The following is a 24,188-nucleotide window of genomic DNA, read 5'->3' as shown; positions in this document are numbered from 1 at the left end:
ATTTTTGGACTAATAGGGATCCCTGGGTGGCGCAGCGGTTTGACGCCTGCCTTTGGCCCAGGGCGCGATCCTGGAGACCCGGGATCGAATCCCACGTTGGGCTCCCGGTGCATGGAGCCTGCTTCTCCCTCTGCCTGTGTCTCTGCCTCTCTCTCTCTCACTGTGTGCCTATCATAAAAAAAAAAAAAAAAAAAAAAAAAAAATTTTGGACTAATATACACAGAAAAATGGGATTTTATCTTAAACTCTGAATTTTTTATTTTAGTGAATCTGTACCTTTCACATGCTCTTTATTCATTCACATTTCTTTTGTGAATTCTCTATTTATTTATAGCTTTAGCTTTTCTCTTACTAGGTTTCTTGTTTTTTCCAATTTCGTGAAGAGCTTGGTGTTAAGAATGTTATAATCTAAAAAGCCCTCTTAGGTAAGCGATTGCCTAGATGCTGCTCTGGGAAGCAGTGAATCTGCTCAAGAAAGAATTCTGTTCTGAGGAGTTGGTACAGCTACTTCTCCCAGTTGTTAGGGTGCATGTTCACGTTCGAGATGAACATCTCTTCTTACACACAAATCAATTTCCCGGAAAGGAAGACTTACTGATTCAAATACCATGGATTTATTTTTAATTAAAAATGCAATCTGGTGCAACATTTCCCCTCAGTTTTGACTCCAAATCACACAGAATTTGGATGAGTTGGACTGTGGTCTCCGCCTATAGGAAAATAGTGGCCCTCTCCTATGTGCTTTGGCGTGTCCGTGTCCGTTACTGACCCAACAGGAAATGGCAAGGTGGGAGGTTGAGAGTATACGTTTGGCCCTTGAAATCGATGCCAAATTGGAAGTGGGGTTCTGAGCCAGCGAATGAGGGGCACTCTATGGTCCTCGCCGTGGAGAGGCACAGTAATGCGCTGGCTCCAGATAGCCGTGCTCCCAGAGTCCTAAGGAAAATCTCCTCGAGATATGCTGTGGCTTCAGGGGATCACTCAGCAATGAATTAGTCTAGTAATCTTTGTGGGTTTTTTTTTTTTAAGTTGACATGTAAACAGCTGTCTGGACCCTGGAGGACACAGTATAATTTTAGTCGTGCTGACATCCTAGTCAGCACTTGATCACCAGCTGGCAGGTGAAATAAACAGCTTAAATCCATTTTTTAAATGTCCATTAGATTAAAAATAGCTTCTTAAAAGTGACACAAGTGCTGACTGTTTGGAGGTGGATTGTTTTTACCTTAGTTTAGGTAATGCACATAAAACGTGTCTATAATCTTTACGAAGTAAACTCCTCATACGTAAAATAATGCTTTCCACTTGGGGTGGGGTAAATACAAGCATTTTGCTCAAAGCTTTCTAGACATGAAGTGACGTTGCACCATTGGCCCCGTGCCCTGTCCATGCCCGGCGCCCCGCTGAACTGGCACCGGCGCAGGCAGGAGGCAGTGCACGTACATGTTGACACGCACGCTCTGCCCTCTTCTGGCGGGGGACGTTGATGGGGGGACGTTGACAGGGGTTGCGGTGTTCCCAATAGCTTCAGTTGGGTCGCTCGCGCCGTGTGTTAGTGCAACGTGGGGCCTGGGGATGGAGGAGCTCTGGAGAGAGCTGCCTACCATGCTGTTGAAAGCAGAACTTCCTTGTGGAAAGAAAACAGGATTCCGAGAAGTCTGTTTAGTAAACTGCCGTTCCGAGAATTTTTACAATGTGCTTGTGTGTGCGTCAGAATGAATACTTAGAAATAAGTCTTTTCTGTGATGCGTACGTTTAATGCCGGCCCTTCTTCCTTTTAGACCTGAAACAGTGTTAAAAAACCAAGAAGTAGAATTTGGCAGAAATCGAGAGAGGCTTCAATTTTTCAAGGTACAAATGATCTGGAGGAAATTTTTACACTGAAATTCACACAATATTGATAAGTATACTTTTTATACCCTTTAAATTGGTAGTTTTTAAATGCTTTGTGGTAGTAGAACGTTTTCTTCCTTCAGATAAAATCTTGTTGGAAAAAAAATAATAATAAAATAAAATCTTGTTGGAAACCCCAGTATATAAAACAGAATGAGACTCAGTGTCTGCCATTCAAGGTTGCTGGGAAGGCCTGTGCCTGGGTCCCCCTTCCTGTCCACCAGGCCTTAGGGCACAGTTGAAAACTACCACTTATCTGGACTATTGGAACAATTCTCTCTGACTTAATTTTGCCTTAATAATCTGCAAAATGAGTATGTTTAGAGTTAGTCTCAATGCTTGTCTTTGTGTATACTGTCAAGTTTGATCATTTGGAACATCAGTGAAATATTTTTAGTGTCAATATTTGTATTTTTATTGTGAGCACACATTGATATAGTAATGCTTGGATTTCTTGAATTTAAACATAATATAGTGGAGTTCAAGAGTTTTTAAGAACGTGGCTGTAATCCCTCCTGGAACTGGAATGGCTCATCAAGTAAACTTGGAGTATTTGTCGAGAATGGTTTTTGAAGAAGACAACCTCCTCTTCCCAGACAGTGTGGTTGGCACAGATTCTCATATAACCATGGTGAATGGTTTGGGGATTCTGGGGTGGGGTAAGTAAACCACTAAATGTACTTCCTTTGGGGGGACCTGGCATCAGGAACGTTCTAAAGGAACGTAAGTAGCAGGTCTTCGTAGGCTCTCCGAGGAGGTTTCTTCCTCTAGAAAAGCAGCAACAAGATGCCCGTGTTCACAGAGCGACTGTAGTTGACGTGGTTCCTCCCATGCTCGACTCCACATTCGTCAGGACTCCACACCCCTTGCATTTCAGGCCAAGCCCTTGATGGCCCACGGCCTCTGGCTGTTCATGCACACTCGTCTCAGAGTTGGGGGCTTCCCCAGTGGGCTGTGTTGTTACGTCCCCTGGCTTGGTCCAGGCTGTTCCCTCCGGCGGAACACGCATACTCTCTACGGGTTGTTGACCGTCTTGTCTTCATTGTTAGACTCAACTGCTTGAGGTTCACAGGTTCTGGGGTCTGTTCACATCTGTGTGTTGAGCACAGTACAGTACTCGGTGTAATAAATACTAAACGTTCATTGAATTTAATGGAAAGGTAACGCCAGGTTTTTCTCAACCCCGTGAGTGGAATCCTTCTGAGGAGCCTTGGGTCCCCGTCCACAGTAACAGCGGCAGTGTGGCGGCTCTGTGGGGTCTTTGTCAGTAAGACAGGCTCATGGAGCATTTGGGGATTTTGATGTTGCAAGAGAACCTACATTACCTTTAAATGTGCTGTGCTCACTGTCTGTCTTTGTCCCTCCAGGGGTTGGAGGCATTGAAACCGAAGCAGTAATGCTTGGTCTGCCAGTTTCTCTCACTCTCCCGGAGGTGGTTGGATGTGAGTTGAGCGGCTCGTCAAACCCTTTTGTCACATCCATAGATGTCGTGCTTGGCATTACAAAGGTAATTGTGCCAGTCGTGTGACGTAGTGGACGTTAAGTACAGGGCCCCTCGAGGGCGAGGTTCGGGTCCGCGCTGCATGCTCTGTGCTCTGGCCTTCTTGGCCATGGCCTCGTAGTGACCATCACAGGAGCGGCCGCCCACGCAGAACCCTCCCTGGGTGCTAGTAAGTACAGACACGCCTGTGGGTGGTGGTCCCTTGACCTGTTAACTCGTTCAGTCCTTAGTACGAGCCTGGAAGAGTGCTCCCGTGACCACCTCCATTTCAGTTCCGAGAAAACAGGCACCGTCAGGCTCAATGCCGTGGCTGAGGGTCACCTGGCTGAGCACTGGGGGTGCACCAGGACGAGCCTGGGCTCCTGGCCCTTATACCTGTTGACCGCGTGATTAGAGAATCATGTTTAGGAAAAGTGCGTCTCCTTTAATAACTAATCGTTTGCCCTCTAAAAGCCATTCACTGGAAAATAATGGACTGTTAGAAATGTGGAAGTGTCAAGATTTTCTGTTTGGCTGTTTTAACACTTTAACGGATATAAAAACTTCTCTGAATTTTTAAAACATTGGTTGTATACATTTAATACGTGTATGCTAGAGTTTCCTAGTGAACAGTAATTTGTAACTCTCCTAAATTTCTGGTTTTCACTAACTCTTTGAATAGGAGTAAGTCCATTTTGTTAAATAAATGAGAGTGGGCAATATCCCACCTGCACCTCCAGCTTGGATTCTGGAGTCTCTACCTTGGTTAGATTATTGATCCGAAGACTCTCCAGATTCTCTGCAGAGAAAGAAATGGTCCAGCTGCCTGGTCAGCATTTAGTACGGACCCTCTTCCCTAATTGAGAACATACTGACGCCTTGCAGAAGTGATTGATCCCGTGTATGGTGCTGGAAGATTCAGAAGTTAAATTGAGAATTGCAGGGTTGTTCTAAAGGAAAGGAGTATGTTTTCAGAGAACTCTGTACTTTCCTTTGGATGACCTGAAAATTAATGCAACTTTTTAGACCCCCTGGCTATACTTTTTTATAACAAGATCACAGGTCTATTTAAAAAATGTGGCATATTGGTACAAACATTAAATCTATCATGAAGCTTACATTTAATAAATGTTTTTCCTCCTGAGGTTCTGTCCTATTCATGATCTTTACAGATTAATCCCATATCAGTTTTCAAAACGTATATTGTGGCACCTCATGGATTTGTTGAAACAGCCTTAACTTTAGTCTAAAAGTGTTGTTCTGATCCTCGGAACTGTAACTGGGTATAAAGAAGCAACTTAGCCTTTTACAAAAGAATGGATCAAATGGCCGGTAGCGCCTCTGCACTGTTGGGGCTGGGTGTTCCTCGCGGGTTCAGGGTAGTCTTGTTCGGTGACCTCCCTAGGCTTCTCTTGCCCCAGGCAGAGGCCATGCTTGGGGGAAGCTCTGGTTCGCCGAGCCGCCGTTGTGGTTACCTGGTAATAACTCAGAAATGTGACTTTCCAAGGACACGTGAAATCTTGTCTAAATGACATTAACCAAGAGTGAGTGATGCTGTGAATATGTGGACTGGGGTTGGAATTTGAAGAATTTTTATAGCCAGTACATCTTTTTTAAATTAAATGCACAGTTTCATGAGTATGTTAGTATTTCATTAAATCTTAAGATGCCATCAGTGGTTAGAAGCAGCCCTGGTTCATGTCTGCTAAGAAAGAAGAAAGGCTGCCAGCTAACATGCAGTGTCCGGTCTGAGGTCCACCTCGACGTCAGAGACGTTCACGTGTGGATCTAGCCATTTTCACTCGTAAGCCGTCTCCGCCCTGCCTGATGGTGACATGGGGCCAGTTTTCTGTGGACTGTTTGTCTTAAAATACCTGCAAACCCAGAGTGAATTGATGTGTGATAAGAACCACAGGGAACCTCTTTCATCTGTTGTCACTGTTAGGGGTTAAAAATTAGAGTTTGTTCTTTTCAGAGATTCCATGCCAATCTTACTAATTTTGTGTGCGTTTCTGTGTATCCCTTTATATAGCACCTCAGGCAAGTAGGAGTGGCTGGAAAGTTTGTTGAGTTTTTTGGAAGTGGAGTTTCACAGTTATCTATAGTGGATCGGACCACAATAGCAAACATGTGTCCAGAATATGGTGCTATCCTCAGCTTTTTCCCTGTTGACAATGTGACTTTAAAACATTTAGAACATACAGGTAAGAAGATGAAAGATCATTAGGGTAACTGTTACACGTCCAGTGTGTCTGTCTGAATAAACAACTACCTCGTGCATGGTATTCAATGTTCAGGAAGTTATCTTATTTTGAAACAGTGGCTCTCACATGAACTGCCTCAGGTGTCTTTAGAGTGTTGTGCCCTTTAAACCTCATCCCTCCCATGTGACCCATTTATAGTGATTTGAAGGAATTAGTGCAGCTGCTGGGCCTGGCCTCACTTCTTCCAGGACGGATGGCTGCCACACCGTAGCAATCAGGGCTGCAGTTTCATGGGAGGCGGGCTCGCGCGTCCTCACGGCTGTCCCCGTAACAGGAGTAGAGGAGCCATCTGACACGAGAGGCTGGGGACCGGTGCTCTGTCTAGAGAGTAACAATTTTTCTAAGAGCAGCGTAGGATTACAGGTTCCAGATCTTTTTTGTGGCCTGATTCACAGGAGGTTTGACCCCCTGGTATGGACGACTTAATGTGGCCAGTGCCTGTAAGATCAGAATGTGCCCCTGCCTCCTCCTCATGCGACCCACTTGCCTTTTGTAAGAGACCATCGCTGAGCTAATTAATCTCTGATCATAAGTACATTCAGGGGGTGTGTTCTAGTACTCTTCACTGGGGCAGCAGCTTTTATAAGTTAATAGGTCAAATGGCAAAATGGAAGTGGTCGTTTGGAACATTGGAGGGAACGGTTCTCATCAAACACAGAGCTTTTTATAAAGGGGATTGGGCTGGTAGGACATTTGAGAGAAGTTGCGGAGGTGCCTTCTCCCTTGCGTGTTAATATGACTTGTGTCTTGATGATCTATTGCTCTGTAACAAATTACCCTAAGACTCAGTGGCTTAAAACAGCAATGATCATTATGACGTGGTTTCCACGGGCAGTAGTGGAGGTGGCACAGCTAGCACAGCTGGTCTCTGCTCCGTGAAGCCCGGGTCCCGAGGGTCACTCACCCCTCAGCAGGTGCCTTGCTGGGACTGTCCATCCCAACTCCCACGTGGACTTTCAGGGCGGGTGACCTGGGAGACAGCGCCAGCCAGCCAGGAATTACATTGCTCAGGTCTGAGGGGTCGATTGTGCTTCTTGATTGAGGGATGGCATTGTCACGTTGTCAGAAGAACACGCAGCTCAGGGTCAGTCGCTGGGAAATACAGTCAGCCGCCACCACGTGCTTCCTTGAGGCTTGCAGAGAACTACCCGTAGTTAACACGTAGGTTCTTTACCTTCTGGAAGATCTTGTCCACCCCTTTCTGCTCATGAAACTACCCCTAAGTTTCATTTTGGTTATTATACTGATATTAAAAAGTAATGAATGTCCTTTATGATGGGTGATAATTTATCGTATGCGAGCTTATTGATTTATCTTCTGCAAACTAGCAGAAGATAAGTGAGTTTTGTGAGTTTTATAGAACTGGCTCAGCATTCTTCATCTTGGTGTTGAGTAACTTCTAAAGGGGGGGCTAGTATGTATTTGATCAAATGTTATGAAGGGTAAAACTTACTACTCTTGAGCAATATCAAGTAGTAATTTATAAAGCTATTCTGAGTATTTAGTAATGTGCAGTGTCTGTGTCTTGCTCATTGGAATTCAGCACCCTCACCCCCAGGAGTTCAAAATTTCTTACTGTGTTTTTGTTATTAACCTTCTTTTTAGGTTTTGACAAAGCCAAACTCAAGTCAGTGGAAACATACCTTAAAGCTGTGAAATTGTTTCGACATGACCAGGATAATTCAGGAGAACCCACGTACTCCCAGGTACATGAGAAGCAGCCCCCGGTCACCCAGCCACCTGGGTCTGGATGCCAGCAGCCGTGCAGCCGTGGCCACTTGAGCCTCTCTGCCTCCATTTGCTCGGCTCTGAAACGAGAGGCTGTTCTGAATGGGTTAAATACGTTAGATAGATGTGTTAGAATGGTTTCAGGCACCCAGAAACTGCTCAATAAATGTCCACCATCGTTAGCATTTAGCCAATTAATATTATTTGTGACTCTGCTTAGATTTTACTCATTAAGTTTATGTAGATTTCTGTTAGTGAATTTTACAACATTTTATTAATCTAAATTTTTAATATTTAAAATACAAAATTGACTTTTAGTCTCTCACTCTAATCTTTTTCTGCTTTATGATAAGAGCACCATGATGTGCTCTGTACCTGTCCATTCTGGTAACGCCTGCCTCTGGTTAGCGTCTGCATTCTGTCAAAATCATTATGAAAGGGCAGCCCTGGTGGCGCAGCAGTTTAGTGCTGCCTGCAGCCTGGGGTGTGAGCCTGGAGACCCGGGTTCGAGTTCCACGTCGGGCTCCCTGCATGGAGCCTGCTTCTCCCTCTGCCTGTGTCTCTGCCTCTCTCTCTGTCTCTCTCTCTTTCTGTGTCTCTCATGAATGAATAAATGAAATCTTTAAAAAAGAATCATTATGAAAGGGATTTACAGTTATGTGACCTTAAATATTAAACGTATTTTATAACCTGGCCAGTGTTTCCCATCTGTTGGGTATTTATACTGAAGTAAAATTCGTTTTCAGGGAAGTTTGAATTTTAATGACATTCCTTTTCTTCTAAGAGTTACGATAAGCATCTAAAACACATTTGGTGGTGGTGTAGGTCTGGTTAACTGTTAAGCTATTTTCTTGGGTAGAAATACATTTTTTCACCCAGCTTTATTTTTCATAGCATGTGTCCCTGCCTGAAATCTGTTAATTTCTATACGTGTTTGCCTCTTCCCCCCACCAGAATGCACGCAAGGTGCACAGGAGAGGAGCTTTGTCCCTGTGTTTAGTTCTGCACCTCCAGCCCCGAGAGCAGTGGCCGGCACGTTGCAGATGTGTTAGGTGGATCAACGGGTCCACCTAGGCATAGTGAAGGCCAGTGTAGCACCCACTGGAACTGAATTTGTGTGAACTTTGGGCAGATCTTTTAGCTTTACTCGTTGTTTTCTGATCCCTTTCAGCTCTGTTTATTGTAGTGCTTTGTCCATTTTTCTTTTTAAAGACATAAAGGGAGAGAATAAGGAAAAGGAAAATCTTGCATTGTATAATAAAAAGAAAGAAACTTGTTTCTTAAGGATCTGACAAGATTTAAGAAAACTAAAGCCTATTAGGATATTGATTTCAAGGCAGTCTCATTAAATACGTAAAGACAGGGATCACCTGGATCCATGACGTGAAAGCACATGCACAGCAGGTGTGGCAGTTATAATCGGTCAGGGTGGACGGCGCTGTTAAATATTGGTGAAGGCCACAGGGGATGAAACTTAATTTGAACTGATTTTACATAAAACGGACAGAGGAAAACGGTAGAAACGTCAGAAGGAATGCACAGAAACCTAGTTGGGAGGTTGGGTTTTAAGAACATAATATTTTTTTAGCCAAGGAATGAAAGTAAGGTCTTGCCGGAGCCTGGCCAGCTAGACACTCTGGAACCAGGAAGAGAAAAGTCCTCTGTCCTTCCAGCACCCTGTGTTGACCAGACTTCGCGCCATGCAGGCCCCCTCCGTTGTCACAAAGCAGGGAAGGGTGAATTTGGAGCCCAGGGGCAGAAGGCTGATAGCTGGCACAGGCATCTGCTGTGTCGTCGGGCATCTGTGACGACAGGGAAGAGAAATTGGAGCAACAGAGTATTCTGTGTGGGCAGTGTGGTTGGTGTGGGGTGGTGCGCACACTGATCTGCTCTTTTAGCAAATGTTTGTTCTGTTTTATAAATTAATCAAGATTGTTTTAAAATCTTTATTTCTGGGGGTGTATATCCCCATTACAACAAATATGGCTGTACTCTGCTTCAGGAAGTAGCACTAAATTGCTGTCTACCTGACAAATTCTGATTCTTTGTCTCTTTCCTCTTGTTTCCTAGGTGATCCGGATTCATCTGAATTCAATAGTTCCATCTGTCAGTGGTCCAAAGAGACCTCAGGATAGAGTTGCTGTGACGGACATGAAGCGTGACTTCCAAGCTTGCTTGAACGAAAAGGCAGGTTACTGCGCCACCACCTTTGTCAGTATTCCTTGTGCCGAGTGGCGAGGGCCCAGGTGCTTCTTTGCCGAGTGGCGGGGACCCGCAGGGGGGCCTGCACTCAGGCTGCTGCTGTGTTCACACGTGTGAGCGCATGCCAGCAGCTGCCGGTGCCTTCCTGTCTGCAGTTGGTCAGTCATTGGTGAGCTTGTGCCGTGCCCACGGTGAGGGTCAGATGTGACGCGTGTCCGTCGCACAATCCTGATGTTGGTGCTCAGTGGTGTGTGTGGCCGTGGCGCTCCTGTGGGGGACGGCCTGCACGGTGCAGTGTGCATCATCACGTGAAGCACTGTTCTTGGAGTCCATGGCCCTTTGGGTGAAACGCACTACACTGGGTTCTCGCTTCCATGAGGTTGGTGACTGTACCTGGATAGCACGCAGCCTCTGACTTTCAGCGTCTGTCCTTCTGAGAATTGCTAACACTGCCTATTCTGAGAACTTGTATCTGGTGCTCTTTCTGGAGCCTTCCTTTTTATAATTTCTTAATTTTTGTTGGTGCTGCTGCTGTGCTAGTGTGGAGCACAGCTGTGACGTAGGATGGTGGGCGTCGCGGTTCCCGGCTCCCGGCCGGTCTCCGTCACGTGTTCTGCACGCACTCCGCCCGAGTATCCTGTAAATCCAGCCATCAGGGCTGTGTCCATGCTGAGTACTGAGAATGGGTAGTAGGAAGGCACGGGGAGCCGCAGAGCGTGAGATGGATCCCAGTAGTTAGGCCCGCCACAGACTCCTGTTGCGACGGCCCAGAGTCCAGCTCCAGCGGAGGTCTGGCTGCAGGTGTCTCACGCCTTCCCCGTCATCCGAGTCCGCGCTCCAAGCGTGAAACCACCTGTCGGATCTGCTGTACTTTGTGCTGGTGTGTTTTTCTATTCATACCCAGACTATTTGTGTTTCTGTGTACGTTTGCGTAGGTGGGATTTAAAGGGTTCCAGATTGCCGCTGAGAAGCAGAAGGATTACGTCTGTATTCGTTACGAAGGAAGCGAGTACACGCTGTCTCACGGGTCTGTGGTCCTGGCCGCGGTCACCAGCTGTACCAATAACTGTAACCCGTCTGTCATGCTCGCCGCAGGTAGGCTGTCCCTTTCCAAAGTCCCCTTCCTAGATTACCCGTGGGTATTGGGATCGTGTTTGATATTGGAGACTTCCTGAGATTCTAATTGGGTCTAACGGAGCTTGAGGTTTGATTTTATGTTCTTGTGTTTTTATTACACAGAAGAAGTTCTTTTTATTATAATTTACATGTCTGTTAGTTTTAGGTCATTATTGCTGTTTCTGTTAATCTAGAGTAGAGTTAATTAGCAGGTGTCTTGATGGGTGACCACAGCTGTGCGGGACAGTCCACTGAGAACAGAAGGAAGTAAAAGATTGTTGACAAGGGTCGTAAAAGACAGAACACAGTGTGTTGTATGTACATAGCACAGTCGATAATTGTATAAAGTCTTGTGTAGCGAGTGCTGTTTATTACGATGGCCTGGTGGCTCAGTTAGTGATACGTGTTGTGTGTGCATAATATTATTATACATACTTTTTTTTTCCATGTGTGCATGATGCTGTGGCTTCGGGCTGTACTTGAATTCACAGTGTAAAGGCTGGTATATCAGTATAATTTTTTATTTTAAATGAAACCAATTTATAGAGTAAAATGGACACAGTAACAACAGCAAATTCATGCCTTTGGACTTTGACCCTTAATGAGTTGCAGACTGACCTGCCGAGCGCTGCCCTAACGCATCATTGTTTACCCTGCAGGTCTTCTGGCTAAAAAAGCCGTGGACGCTGGGCTGCATGTGAAACCGTACATCCGAACAAGTCTATCTCCAGGCAGCGGGATGGTTACACATTACCTCAGTTCCAGCGGAGTGTTACCGTATCTCAGTAAGCTTGGGTAAGTGGCGGTCACCGCTGGGTTGCTTCTGTGCGTGTGGACCTGCAGATCCCGCAGTGATCAAAGCCGCTGTCAGAGCCTTTCATGGGCAAAGAGAAGTCGGGAAAAATAGGCTTTGGTACCTTGCGCTTACCATGCAGTCCGAGGCCCCTCCCTCAGCAGACGGGGCAGGGGGGGGCGGCAGATTCGAGGAGCCGCCACAGGGCTGGTCTCTAGGACGCGGATGTAAAGACAGACGCGGATGCGGGGCAGCACAGGGAGTATGTTATCTTGGGCTTGTGGAGGTCAGTTTTCAGAAAGAGTGACATGTTACAGGCAGCATCATTAATGGAGAGAATTGTCTTAATTGATGTTTTGTGAGGTTACTGGGTCTGTCAAGCATGAGTTAAGTTATCCCTGAACTTTGTAGAAAATAACTTTCCCGATTCTCACAGACTCAGAAAAAATAATTGATGTTGGCGGTGTATTTTGAAAACTGTTTTACTTTACACAAATCATCAGTTCTTTTGCAAGATTGGCGAATTAAAACATTTTTTTGCTTTTAGAAGAGCAGCTTTTTTTGAGGATTACACCTGGCATTTTTTAGCAGGTATTTTTTTGTTTTGGTTGGTCAAGAATTAAGAGATTTCCTCGCTTCGGCGTTCCTGGCTACAGGGTCCCTGCCGAGGCCTCGCTGCACTGTCCAGCCAGCTTACGCCCCCTGCAAGCAGCGGTATTGGTGTTCCAGTGGGCGTCTTAGAGCCCCTGCGAGTCACGTGTGGGCAAGTGCCCTGTGCGTCGTGCGGGTTTCGTGTCATGGTTAGACAAGCACATCTACCTCGGGGATGCTCTAAATGTCTGAGTTCTTGCGCCCAGGACAGACAGCCAGCCTGACAGCCAGACCTACTGACAAGGGTTAATCCGCGTGTCCGGTAGCCTCATGACTGGGACGGGAGTGAAAGATGAGACCTGCCCTTCCTTTACAGCTGTTACGGCCTTCCGTTCACTCAGGTTTGTTTTTTCAAATACAGATTCGAAATTGTCGGCTATGGATGCTCAACCTGTGTGGGGAATACAGCACCCTTGCCAGAAGCCGTTTTAAATGCAGTAAAACAGGTAAAAATGTGTGGATCAGTGACGCACCTGAAGGGGTTCCCTTCACCATGTTCTATTGTTCCATTATAGAAAGTATGTACTGATGTATTTATAGTCCTGTAGTCCTTGCACCTGTTGGGAAGACTGGATCTTAAAATAATTGAAAGAATCCTTTTCAGATCTTTGAAATAACCCTTTAATGAGGTAGCAAATTAATATTTAGAGGCTTTGATAGTTCTCTAATAATCGGTTATGTGCTTTTTAGGTTATCTTGCTCTCAGACATGTAATATTTGAGATTGCACGTGTATGATTACCTGAATTTGCACCATTTCTTGAATTGAATATATATATTTGTGTATATTTTTCAGGGCGATTTGGTTACTTGTGGAGTTTTATCTGGAAACAAAAATTTTGAAGGCCGGCTTTGTGATTGTGTTCGTGCCAATTATCTTGCCTCTCCACCCTTGGTGGTAGCATACGCCATAGCGGGCACAGTGAATATAGACTTCCAGACGGAGCCTCTAGGTATCTCTTCCTTTGCACGTATACAGACATAACTGCATACGCTTTTTGCAAACTGGGACACTTCCAAGACCATGTACTCTGTGAAGTATTTCAGGAAATCCTATCATGCAGTCACTCATCTCTGTATTCAGATGAAGAGTATAAAATGCACAACTACTTAGTTTTTTTAGTTGCTTATGCCTGAAGCACTCCCGTGTTGAGTGATTTACTTGGTTTCTGGGATAGGTCTCTGAAAATATCTGAACAGCTTGAAGGAATTACTATTTTTTGTTTTTAAGATTTATTTATTTTAGAGAGCAGACTCCCTGCTGAGCTGGGAGCCTGACGTCGAGCTCAATCCCCCGACTGCGAGATCATGCCCTGGGCCAAAGGCAGACACTCAACCGACTGAGCCAGCCAGGCGCCCCCAGAGAATTATTTTTTATACTAACGTTGATGTTCCCGTGTTCTCTCCAGGCACAGACCCTACTGGCAGGAGCATTTACCTGCAGGACATCTGGCCCAGCCGAGAGGAGGTTCATCAGATGGAGGAAGAGCGGGTTGTACTGTCCATGTTTAAAGTTCTGAAAGAGAAGATGGAGGTTAGAGGCTCACTTGTTTCTTTCTTTTTTTTTTTTTTTTTTAACTTTTTTTTAAAGATTTATTTATTTATGATAGACATAGAAAGAGAGAGAGAGGCAGAGACACAGGAGGAGGGAGAAGCAGGCTCCATGCTGGGAGCCAGACGCAGGACTCGATCCCGGGACCCCAGGATCGCACCCCAGACCAAAGGCAGGCGCTAAACCCCTGAGCCACCCAGGGATCCCCAGCTCACTTGTTTCTTAAGTAGTTTAATAAACGGAGGTGTTTCTTTCTTGTGTCTTTTTGAATTTAATAAATATTGAAATCACATTATTTTGAACATGGTTTTTAATAAGTGATAATCATTTTGTATTTGGAACCTAGTATCTGGGAGAACAGCTTAGAGTGTTAGCACTGATCTTTGCTTCTTAGAAGTGGATGGCAGGCATCGTGGATACGGGCAGGATTCACAGGAGCTGCCTGTCTCTCTTCCCATTCAGATGGTTCAGGTTCAAAAGACGCGAGAGGAAGCAGTGGAGTGTCCCTCCCGCCCCTCAGAGGCAGGCAGGCGTCACTTGCTCACACATCTTCCCAGAGAGGTTGTGTGCACCTACACACAAATGCATGTGTTCACACTGACAAAGCCCTGAGAGTAGAAGAGGTATTCACCGAGCAGACACTGTTGGACCCTTCTATGTGCCAGGCACCCTTCTGGATGTTTTGAATATAACCAGGAGCATGGCACAGAATTCTCACCCGGAGAGGCAGGCAGTGAACTGTAAACAAATTATTAGGAAAATTGCCCAATATGTTAAGAAGTGAGAGGTGCTGTGGAAACGTTGCAGATTGACCAGAATCTGAGCCGTGGATCGCAGGCGGTCGTAGGTGTTCGACAGCAGGACATGTCTTGAGCAGGGCTTTGGAGGAGGCGTTTCCGTGTGCCTGGACCAAGTGCAGAGCCACCGGGAAAGGCCTCAGGGAGCCCTGATGAGGGCGCCAGGGCGGCAAGCGCACAGGAAGTTAGGGCCCTGGCGGGAGGTGCTGAGGACGGAGTTACAGACCAGGCGTTGGGCCGTTGGTTACATGGAGTTCTTGAGGAAGTGACGGAAGCCTCCGCGAGGTTGTGGACAGAGGAGCGTGCGTCAGGACTGCTCGGTCCTGTGGAGGACCTGGCGGGAGGGGGCTGGACAGAAGCAGGGGCACGTGGGACTCTTATTCTCAGGGTGGTGAATTCAAGCCCCACCTCGGGTGCGGAGCCTACTTTAACTTAAATTAAATTTAAAAAACTTAATTAACTTAAATTAAAAAAAACAGGAGGACAGACCCAGAGCTGGGCAGGTGGGTTGCCCAGTGTGCGGGGAGGCTGCTGGTCGTGGTGGTGGTGCGGGGCAGTGGTGAGATCTCCCGTGTGGTTTGCAGGCAGGACCGATGCCGTGTGGGGGACACGCGTGTTGAAAGCAGAGGGTTATCCCTTAGCCGTGTTCCTAAAGATCACCGCACGCGCGACCACGCAGTCTGTTCTTAGCTGCACGGGTAGCTCTTTTAAACCCTTGACCCTTGTTTTGGATTCTTTAAAGTTTTATATTAAAACTTAATCTTGGGGTATTTGTGAAAATCCACTGTGTTGGAATTTGATGAGTAAATCTTCATTCATTCTGCCCAAAATGCTGTAATGTTCTAGAACATTACATCTAGATCTTAGCTTCCTTTCCCAGTAAGGCCTTTTTAATTCCCTCCAACATTTTTATGAGCCTCTGTCATTTTTATGACCTTTTGACTCCATTTTATCTTTTCGTTTTGTTCACCAACCAAAATCAAATTCACAGATGGGAAATAAGCGGTGGAATTCCTTAGAAGCACCGGATTCAGTTTTGTTTCCATGGGACTTAAAGTCCACTTATATCAGATGTCCTTCGTTTTTTGATAAGCTTGTAAGTATAGTTTTACGCGTTGATCTTTTCAAGGTTGTTATGAACTAAAAAACCCTCATGAGGAGTAAATGCCTTTAACTGTTTTTACCTTTTAGACCAAAGAGCCAGTTGCCCTGCGGCCTATTGAGAATGCCCACGTCCTGCTGTACCTGGGAGACTCGGTCACCACCGACCACATATCACCTGCGGGGAGCATCGCCAGGAGCAGCGCTGCTGCCAAGTACTTGACAAACAGAGGGTAGGTGTGCGGCCGCGGGCCCGTGTGAGTCGGAACCGTGTGGACCCGCGCAGGCTCAGGTCGGTTTTGATAAACGCAGTCCAGGCCTGTAAGTCTGTTTGTTCCTTGTGCATTTTCATTCTCTGCTGACTTGTAGGAACAGAGGTCAAAATGTGTGACCCAGGAGAGGTGTCATAGGTAAGGGTAGTCTGGTCAACAGGAGGGTAGTAAGTGTTTGGGAGTGGAAACTCACACGCAGATGTTCGGCCGTGTGTGGGGTTGGCGCCCGCGCGCCCGTGTAGTTCGGGGTTCTGCTGCATAGGCCACCGTCACGGGTGTCTGGTCATCGCTCTTTGACCTGAATGCTAACTGGGGTTCCCGTTGTAGCTGCGTTTCCTTATAACTTTAGAAATTGAATTTGCTCCTTTAGATTGAGCCCTTGCAGCAAACTGAACAATTGATTGGAAGTGAGATTTTTTTTTTAATACTACTTTATTGAACAGTCAGCTTTGTTTGACCCCAGATGAAGCCTAATGGCTCCCCCATCCTTGGAGTCCAAAATTTAAATGTGTGTTTTGTGGACCGTAATATGTGTGCGTGAGCCTGGGCTTCATCTGTATCAAATCAGAAGACCATGAGTTTCTGCCCATTGAGCTTAAAGTTTTACAAGAATAATAGAAGAGGACGTAAACATCATTGTAGTGGGAGATGGAAGTGTAAACCTAGGAAGATTTTATCTCATTTCTACACGATTGATGATGTGGAGTTGCTCTGTTATCAAGACAAAGTTTTTTGCAAAGAGCAGAATTTTCTGCACCGCTGCCTTAGATGCTAGAGCTGTTCGAGTGATGACTTTTCATCAAAATATCGTGTAAAAAATCTGTACCCCGTAACGTGGTCGCACACATCCTCATGCCCATGGCTCTGCTTACAGTCTCATCAGTGCTATTGTGAAGTTTGTGTTTGAATTTTTTCCTCTGGTTAACTGTATCTTGGTATGAATTAAACACTTTTTGGTAGAAGTTGCAAATAGCAATTCCATTTGATAGAACTTAATAAAAATGAATCTGTTATATGCATGGCTTTTATTTGTAGTACTGAGAAATAGGTTTTTAAATATCTTTTGGTTATGATTTCTATCTTGGTCATAATTATGACATAACATCTACCAAAAAAAAGTCCCTGCTTTTCTCAAATATGTGACTACTGTATGGGTTGTTTTTTTTGTTTTTTTTTTTAATTTTTTAAAAAGATTTTATTTATTCACGAGAGAGACAGGCAGAGGGAGAAGTAGAAACAGGGTCCCTGCAGGGAGCCCAACGCGGGATTTGATCCCAGGACTCCAGGATCACACCCTGAGCTGAAGGCAGGCGCTCAACCCCTGAGCCCCCGGGGGGCCCTTACATGGCATTTTTAAAAAGAAAGACCTGCATTCGTACTTGTTTGCGCTGACTGAACAATCTAAAGAGAGTTTTACTTTTCCAAAGAAAAGCTATTACCATCTTAGTGTTGTGTGGGTTTTTAGTAAAAGCCAAATAGCACAAAGTGAATTTCTGGAAAGGGGTGGATAATGTTGCCTTTATGGCATTTTGACCTGGGAGGTGTTTCCTGGGAGTGTCTGTTCTCAGGCAGCAGGAAAGCTGCTCAAGCAACCAGAGGTGGAGAAATGACTGATTCCAGATTGGGAGGCATTTGAAATATTGACTTCCACGTGATAGGAAGAAATTGTGTTTTTTGGGGGGGCAGGGGGTTTGGTATCAAGATAGTATTTTTAAGAGTTCATATATTTTAGAGAAATAGAGATTTGTACGGTTGGAATATGTTATCTGAGTTTGCTTCAAAATCACCTGCTAGGGGATGATTATAGAAGAAACAGGATGCCACAGCTCGATGATGACAGGCAGCTAGGTGTTGGCTGTTGTGTTTTCTCCACGTTTGTATATGCTTGAAATTTTCTGCAATAAAAAGTGTTTCTGAGTAAGTTTTATGATCCAGTAATGCGTGATGGTTTTCCATCTGAAATGAAACTGGCTTCACGACTTCCTTGCAGCCTTACTCCTCGTGAGTTCAACTCCTATGGGGCCCGCAGAGGCAACGATGCCGTGATGACCAGAGGCACGTTTGCGAACATCAAGCTGTTTAATAAATTCCTTGGGAAACCAGCTCCCAAAACAATTCATTTCCCGTCAGGACAGACGGTAAGGTTGCACACGAGCATTTAGGCAGTTGGCTCCTGGACCCCCAAGCGAACTGAAGGTGCTTGTGTTTGTTTTCCATCCACAGCTAGATGTGTTTGAGGCTGCGGAGCTGTACCAGAAGGACGGTGTCCCACTGATTATTTTAGCAGGAAAAAAATACGGTTCCGGGAACTCCAGAGACTGGGCTGCCAAAGGACCGTATCTGCTGGTACTGATGCTTCGCTTTTATCTTCTTAAACTTGAGTTTTATTTATTTTTTTATTTTTATTTTATTTATTTTTATTTATTTATGATAGTCACAGAGAGAGAGAGGGAGGCAGAGACATAGGCAGAGGGAGAAGCAGGCTCCATGCACCTGGAGCCCGATGTGGGATTCGATCCCAGGTCTCCGGGATCGCGCCCTGGGCCAAAGGCAGGCGCCAAACCTCTGCGCCACCCAGGGATCCCCTAAACTTGAGTTTTAAACGTTCTCTTTTGTGAGTAACATCTTCTCAGAGTTTGTTTTGCTCATTTGGATTTTTTTATGCTTATTTAGAACTCGTATTGGTGAATCAGGTTGATTCTACATCAGTCTTTCTTGAGGACGTCAGCACGGTGCAGGGAAAGGAGGCCAGTCTGGAACTGATGCTCTGTAATGCTGATCGTTCAGGTCCACTGAGAGTTGTACTTGCTCCCCAGTCGGGGGTTCACTGAGCCCCAGGTGGGCCGAGGGGCCAGGCTTCCCCAGGAGATGACAGAGCCTGGCCGCCTGCAGGGAGGGCATTTCTCGTGCACCCGTGCCTTTGCTGAAGTGCAGGCGGGGGTAGGGGGTGCCTGGAGACATCCTCAGGACCAGGGCTCTCCTACTCTCCTCCCAGGCTCACTCACGCCCCTCAGAGCAGCCGTGGCTGGAAAGAGGTGGCCACGCCAGGCGGTCAGATCACATAATCGTGCACACGTCATTCTTTTTTTTTTTTTTTTTTTTTAAGATTTTATTTATTCATGAGAGAGACACAGGCAGAGGGAAAAGTAGGCTCCATGCAGGGAGCTCGATGCAGGACTCTATCCCGGGACCCTAGGATCACGCCCTGAGCTGAAGGTGGTGCTAAACAGCTGAACCACCCGGGGATCCCTGCGCGTCATTCTTGAATCTTTGGTCTCCCCCCTAAAGATGTAAATACTCGAAGGAGTTGTAGCAATAAGCCAGTTTCTCTCATCTTGCTGAGATATTATCACTATTGTGAACATTAGTTACAGATTCAGGTTCCGTTTTTTTCTGATGTGTTTTCTCTTTGTTTTTAATGTTGGAGGCTTTGCCTATATTTGACCCTAGGCTGTCTGGTTAGACATTGAGCGCTGCTCATAAGCCGGGGGTGTTGCCTGGGTTTTGTCGGGTGATGGGCCTTACTTTGGATGGCTGGATGACCACCTGCCTGCTTCACTGGGCGAGCCCCGTGGGTCAGTATGTGCAGGTGCACACTCTCACGTCTTGCCCGATTCCCTGCCCACACAGGGCCCAGGGCCCGGCAGTCTAGGGCATCCATTCGCATCAGGTGATGGTGCTCACTGGGGTGAGAAATGATTCCTGGGCGTTAAAAAAATCATACTGTTTTTATGGATAAAGGACAGGTGTACACGTAATACTGAAATAGACACACAGTACGTGTTTGTGGCATTGAAATTTTAAGGCGGCAGCAAGGAGGAAGATGTGGCTGGAGGAGGTCCAAGAGCTCCTTAGGAGAATGGTAGGAAAGTGGAGAAGCTGGGCCCAGAGCCTCTGGCTGGTTTTCTGCAGAGAACAGGATCTTATCGTCACAAACTGACCCAAGCCTCACTCGTGTCGGGCTGTAGATGGAGTCTGTGGTTTCTGTAGTTGGATGTTGTCTGCTCAAGGTCCCTCATCCTCTAAGTATTTGTAGAATCCACACCTCCTGTTTCCTCTGCCGCCGTGGGGCGTCCTCCTTTATTTCTGTATTTAGTGGCAGTCTGAGAGAGTGAGTGAGCACCGGGGCATCCCCCCCCCGCCCCGAGCCTCGGCAGGGCAGAAGCCAGGGAGCCACCTGCAAATACGGAAGAGCGATCTGTACATGCTCTGATGCGGCACTGACCTCTAGCGTGTGCTGTGAGGTTAAGAAGCTTTATCGAAAGGCCACAAGTAGAATTTTTTCCCTAAAAATGGCCCAAAAAAGCAACTTTCAAGAAATGGTTGGAAGAAGTAAAATGCACATTTGTTACAGGGCGTGAAAGCTGTTTTGGCTGAAAGTTATGAAAAGATTCACAAAGATCATTTGATTGGAATCGGCATAGTTCCACTTCAGTTCCTTCCGGGAGAAAACGCAGAGTCCTTGGGCCTCTCCGGCAGAGAAACATTTTCCTTAACGTTTCCTGAAGAGCTGTCTCCTGGACTAACGTTAAGTATAAAGGTATCTCTGAGACTGAGTCCGTGACGGCGTCGTGCGCATCAGCGAGAGGGTTGCAGATGGAATAGAAGGGATGGTCGTGAATTGCACGCTGACGTCAGTCGTAGCGTAACGCGGTGAACCCATGCTGACATAGCTAACCTCTGAGGGAACGTAGGGAGCACAGATCCTTAGTCCAGAACACAGGAAGGCGCTGGCTGCAGGGACGGGGCGGAGTGGCAGGCATTAGATAAGGGACGGAGAGGAGCAGGAGCGGGTGCGACTCCCTCACTCGGAGGCCAAGGTCTCTGTCATGTGACTTGCTCTTCTTGGTGACGGGACTTGTCATTGAGAAAGGGGGGCGGAGGGGCGCCTGGGCAGGGCAGGCGGTCCAGCGGCGACCCCCGACGTCCATTCGGGTCTTGATCTCAGGGTCGTGAGCTTGAGCCCAAGACACAGGGATGAGAACCCCCGTTGTGTACTTAGCTGTGGCAGGACTTCCAGACAGGACGAGGGTTTCCGAGCATGTGGCAGGTGTGGTCGTGGAAATTGAAGACCGGTGGTGTGCGTGCTGGGGACGCTGGGAGGATTTCACCACTCACGGGGGCTGTTTCTGTTTGTTTGAAGACAAGCACTGGCAAAGTATTCAGCGTGATTGCTGCTTTCGAAAATGACGTGGAAGTGACGTTGTACAGACACGGAGGATTATTAAACTTTGTGGCACGAAAATTCTCATAGTATCTACTCCACGCGGATACCTGTCAGAACTGCTAACCGCAGGGAAGCCTTTCGGGCTGGACCAGGGATCTTTGCTCTGGAGCTGCAGACGTCCCGCGTGCTTGGCGGTCTCACCGTGGGTGTAAATGATAATGAATCATCATAGTGACTGAAATGAAATCTTCCTGATTTTAAATAATAAACGAATGGTGCTATTAACATTGCTAAAATCAACGTGTGAGGTGTGCTGTGGGAGAGGCCTAAGTCCGGGGGTATTTTATCGGACCATTTTGTAAATAAAGGCAGAATTTGAACTCGTGTTGAAGATTCTTACACGAATAACCTTCCTGAGGTCGTTTTGTTCCGCGCCTGTAAAACTGTGCACTGCTGTTTGTTGGTTCAGACCAGCAGTTGGGAAGTCAGAAGCCAGGTGAGACCCCGGACTGTGGACGCTGGACTCTGATTCGCACGTGAACTTTCTGATACTTTCATCCTCTGTCAGACTTGAGCTGGACATGGTTGGCGTCCATCGTTTGTGATCCAGCCAGGCTTACCCTAGAGTCGGTCTAACGGGGGCGCTACGCGGCCCCGACACCCTGTGCCGTCTGGCCACGGCCCCCTCGGGTGGACGTGGAGCAGTCCGGGTGGCGCCCCGCGCTCACGTTGTTCCATGATTTGTTGCTGTGACGTGCTCGCCAGCCTCAGACGGTGTGACATCAGGACATCAGTTGGGTCAGATCATGTTGCTCACGTTATGTGACACTGTTACTTCCTAGGACCTATTATTTTAGGTGTCATTAACCAAAATTCCACACTCCCTTACAGTTGCTAAAGAGAGCTCGATCAGTAAATGCTAAAATGATTTCCTCTAGGCTCTTAAATTATCCACCCTAAATTATATGCTTGATGCTCAACTCTAAGCATTTTTTAAGTATTGATTATTTCTTAATTATTTAAAATTGATTTCCTGTCATTCTGAATCCATATTTTACCTGGGATGCATGATTCTATTAGTTATGTTTTTGTTTTAACCAAAGCTGACTATCAGGATAAAACACTTAAATTGTTGCCACCTGGAGACTCTGCTTTCTCCATCTGCATGTCCCTTCACCGCAGCAAGTGTTCAGTCTATAAGACGTTTGGTGACTTTTAAGAAAAAGTTTGGATAATTAATTCCAGAAAGTCCTATACCTTTTTTTTTAATTAAGAACTTAAACTTAGCAGCCAAAAGGTAAATTGTAGAGTTGGTTTTTTTCGTTTTTTTTTTTCTTCACTTGGAGATCTTCCTCTGACCCAGTCGCCCGCGTGGCCCAGAAGGACTGTTCGCTGAATTTCAGCTGAAACTAGCAGAGCAGGGGCTGCAGACCGCTGAGAGCTTGGCACGCTCGCACTCCCTCGCGCCCGTTGGGCATAGTCTGCGCGTCTGTGTTTAGACAATCACGGGGACTGCGGTCTGAGGACACGATTTCCCTTTATTTAAATTTTCTATAACAACTTCTGTGGTACCTTCTGTTGTGTTCTTGATACGTTGTTACACCATGTATCTGTCCGTGCATGTGTTTAATTTACATGAAAACATGAATTGGGTTGGGGGAGTGGACGGGTCCCAGGTGTCCCCGGACATGAAGAGGAGGTGGCTCCGGGTGCCTCGCGGGGACGCATCGTGCCATCTCAGGCCACCCTGAGACCCCGTGTCCCGTGTGCCTGCCCGCTGTGCCCGCAGCCCCGCCCCGGCCACGTGCTCTGTTGGCAGAGAGGGGTCATCTCTTGCTTTTACTGTTTTATTTACCTCCTTTGTTGACTATATCTGGGTAATTTGGTATTTCAAAAAAATGCACAGTATCGTAGGAAGGGAGCATACTAGGCACGTGAGAAGCACACGAGGGTGTGACCCGGAGGCTGACGTCAGAGGCGTTAGCGCAGCAGCAGCTTTTCATCCCAAGAAAACGAAGCCACCTGCCCTTGCCACGTTTCCTGCCTCAGTGTCGCTGCTCCCGCCGACCCCGGGATGAGGGAGCCATGCCGCTGTCGGTGCCTCCTGGGGGGCTGGCAGGAGGACAGCCCGCCGGCCTGACGTTTCTCTGTGGTTGTATGAAGACCACAGTCTCTACCTGTGGGTGTAGGGGAAGGTGCTCAGACACTGGGTGTTGACCTTAGTTTGACTTGGGGTGATGGAGGGGGAACAGGGAGGCTCTGTTAGGCTTCCTCCCCTCCTGTGTGATAGTGCCGATGTTTCTATCAATTTTACATATAATATATGACTATGAAACCATGTATCTCAAGTAACTATAAATCATTGTCTATTATTTAAAGCCAACAAAACAGTGTAACAGTTTTAAGTTCAATAATGTCAAGTATTGTATAAAAATATATTGGAGGCAGAGTTCAGTTGACAATTGTGTATATGTTATTGATGCTGTAAATTATTTTTAATAAAGAAAATTGTATTATCACACATATCTTGCTAGAAAATATTTTGTGGTGATTGAAAATAAGACCCCAGAACTTAAAGAGAACTAGGACGGCCTCCAGAAATTCCTCTTCGGGGATGTTCCCTCCATGCTCGGCGCTGATTCCCCACCTGATTCCCGACCTGACCGCCGGGAAGCGAGCCATGTCCCTCTTGCTGGCCGGGAGCTGAGGCCTGAGCGCTCACCCCACATGGGGTGGCCTCGTGGGAACAGGGGAGTCCGCTCCATGCAAGCGTTGTTCCAGCGGGTTCTCGGGTCCGTGGAATCCCATTGCGACAGTTGAAAAGACTGTCCTGTCCCCAGGGCGGGACCCCTTGCACGGGGCAGAGCCAGCAGGCAGCATTCCATGAACAGCGGTGAGGTGGGTAGTGTCTGCTGTCTGAGCAGCCCCGTCCCCTCGGCTGAGGTCTGATGGTCTGACAGACTTCACACCACGCTGAAAATACTAACTACAATCGCCTCCCTGCAACAGCCCCGGTTCCGGTCTCCCCGGCATCCTCAAGCACCTGGCGCGCTGGCACACCTTGCAGATTCAGGAGGAGCTGGACCGGCCGCATGACCTGCTGCAGACCCCGTCGTGGAGGGTTTGTGATCCGGATGACAGCTCGGACGGAACTGGTCTGGCGCGCTCGGCTG

General features: G+C 46.8%; 1 protein-coding gene across 3 annotated transcripts in view; it reads left to right on the top strand.

The window, feature by feature from the left end:
• IREB2 (iron responsive element binding protein 2) overlaps window positions 1-23,538 on the top strand; it is a 42,025-nt gene extending 18,487 nt beyond the window's left edge. Inside the window, exons 6-22 of one of the 3 annotated variants that reach the window (XM_038555930.1) lie at window positions 1,782-1,851; window positions 2,369-2,552; window positions 3,261-3,400; window positions 5,406-5,577; window positions 7,243-7,343; window positions 9,436-9,552; window positions 10,503-10,662; window positions 11,343-11,478; window positions 12,489-12,573; window positions 12,923-13,079; window positions 13,536-13,660; window positions 15,467-15,571; window positions 15,667-15,809; window positions 17,839-17,986; window positions 18,072-18,194; window positions 20,203-20,388; window positions 20,992-23,538. In XM_038555930.1, coding sequence (XP_038411858.1) covers window positions 1,782-1,851; window positions 2,369-2,552; window positions 3,261-3,400; window positions 5,406-5,577; window positions 7,243-7,343; window positions 9,436-9,552; window positions 10,503-10,662; window positions 11,343-11,478; window positions 12,489-12,573; window positions 12,923-13,079; window positions 13,536-13,660; window positions 15,467-15,571; window positions 15,667-15,809; window positions 17,839-17,986; window positions 18,072-18,194; window positions 20,203-20,388; window positions 20,992-21,102 — 2,263 coding nt within the window. In that variant the 3' untranslated portion in view covers window positions 21,103-23,538. Of the gene's footprint in view, window positions 1-1,781; window positions 1,852-2,368; window positions 2,553-3,260; window positions 3,401-5,405; window positions 5,578-7,242; window positions 7,344-9,435; window positions 9,553-10,502; window positions 10,663-11,342; window positions 11,479-12,488; window positions 12,574-12,922; window positions 13,080-13,535; window positions 13,661-15,466; window positions 15,572-15,666; window positions 15,810-17,838; window positions 17,987-18,071; window positions 18,195-20,202; window positions 20,389-20,991 lie in introns of those variants that run through there. The other 2 variants (XM_038555931.1, XR_005368950.1) reach the window with 2 other exon arrangements.
• The last annotated feature ends 650 nt before the right edge of the window (window positions 23,539-24,188 follow it).

The sequence above is a fragment of the Canis lupus genome, chromosome 13, assembly GCF_011100685.1.
Source record: "Canis lupus familiaris isolate Mischka breed German Shepherd chromosome 13, alternate assembly UU_Cfam_GSD_1.0, whole genome shotgun sequence".
Classification (NCBI taxonomy): Eukaryota; Metazoa; Chordata; class Mammalia; order Carnivora; family Canidae; genus Canis; species Canis lupus.
This window is presented reverse-complemented; position numbering and strand designations above follow the sequence as displayed.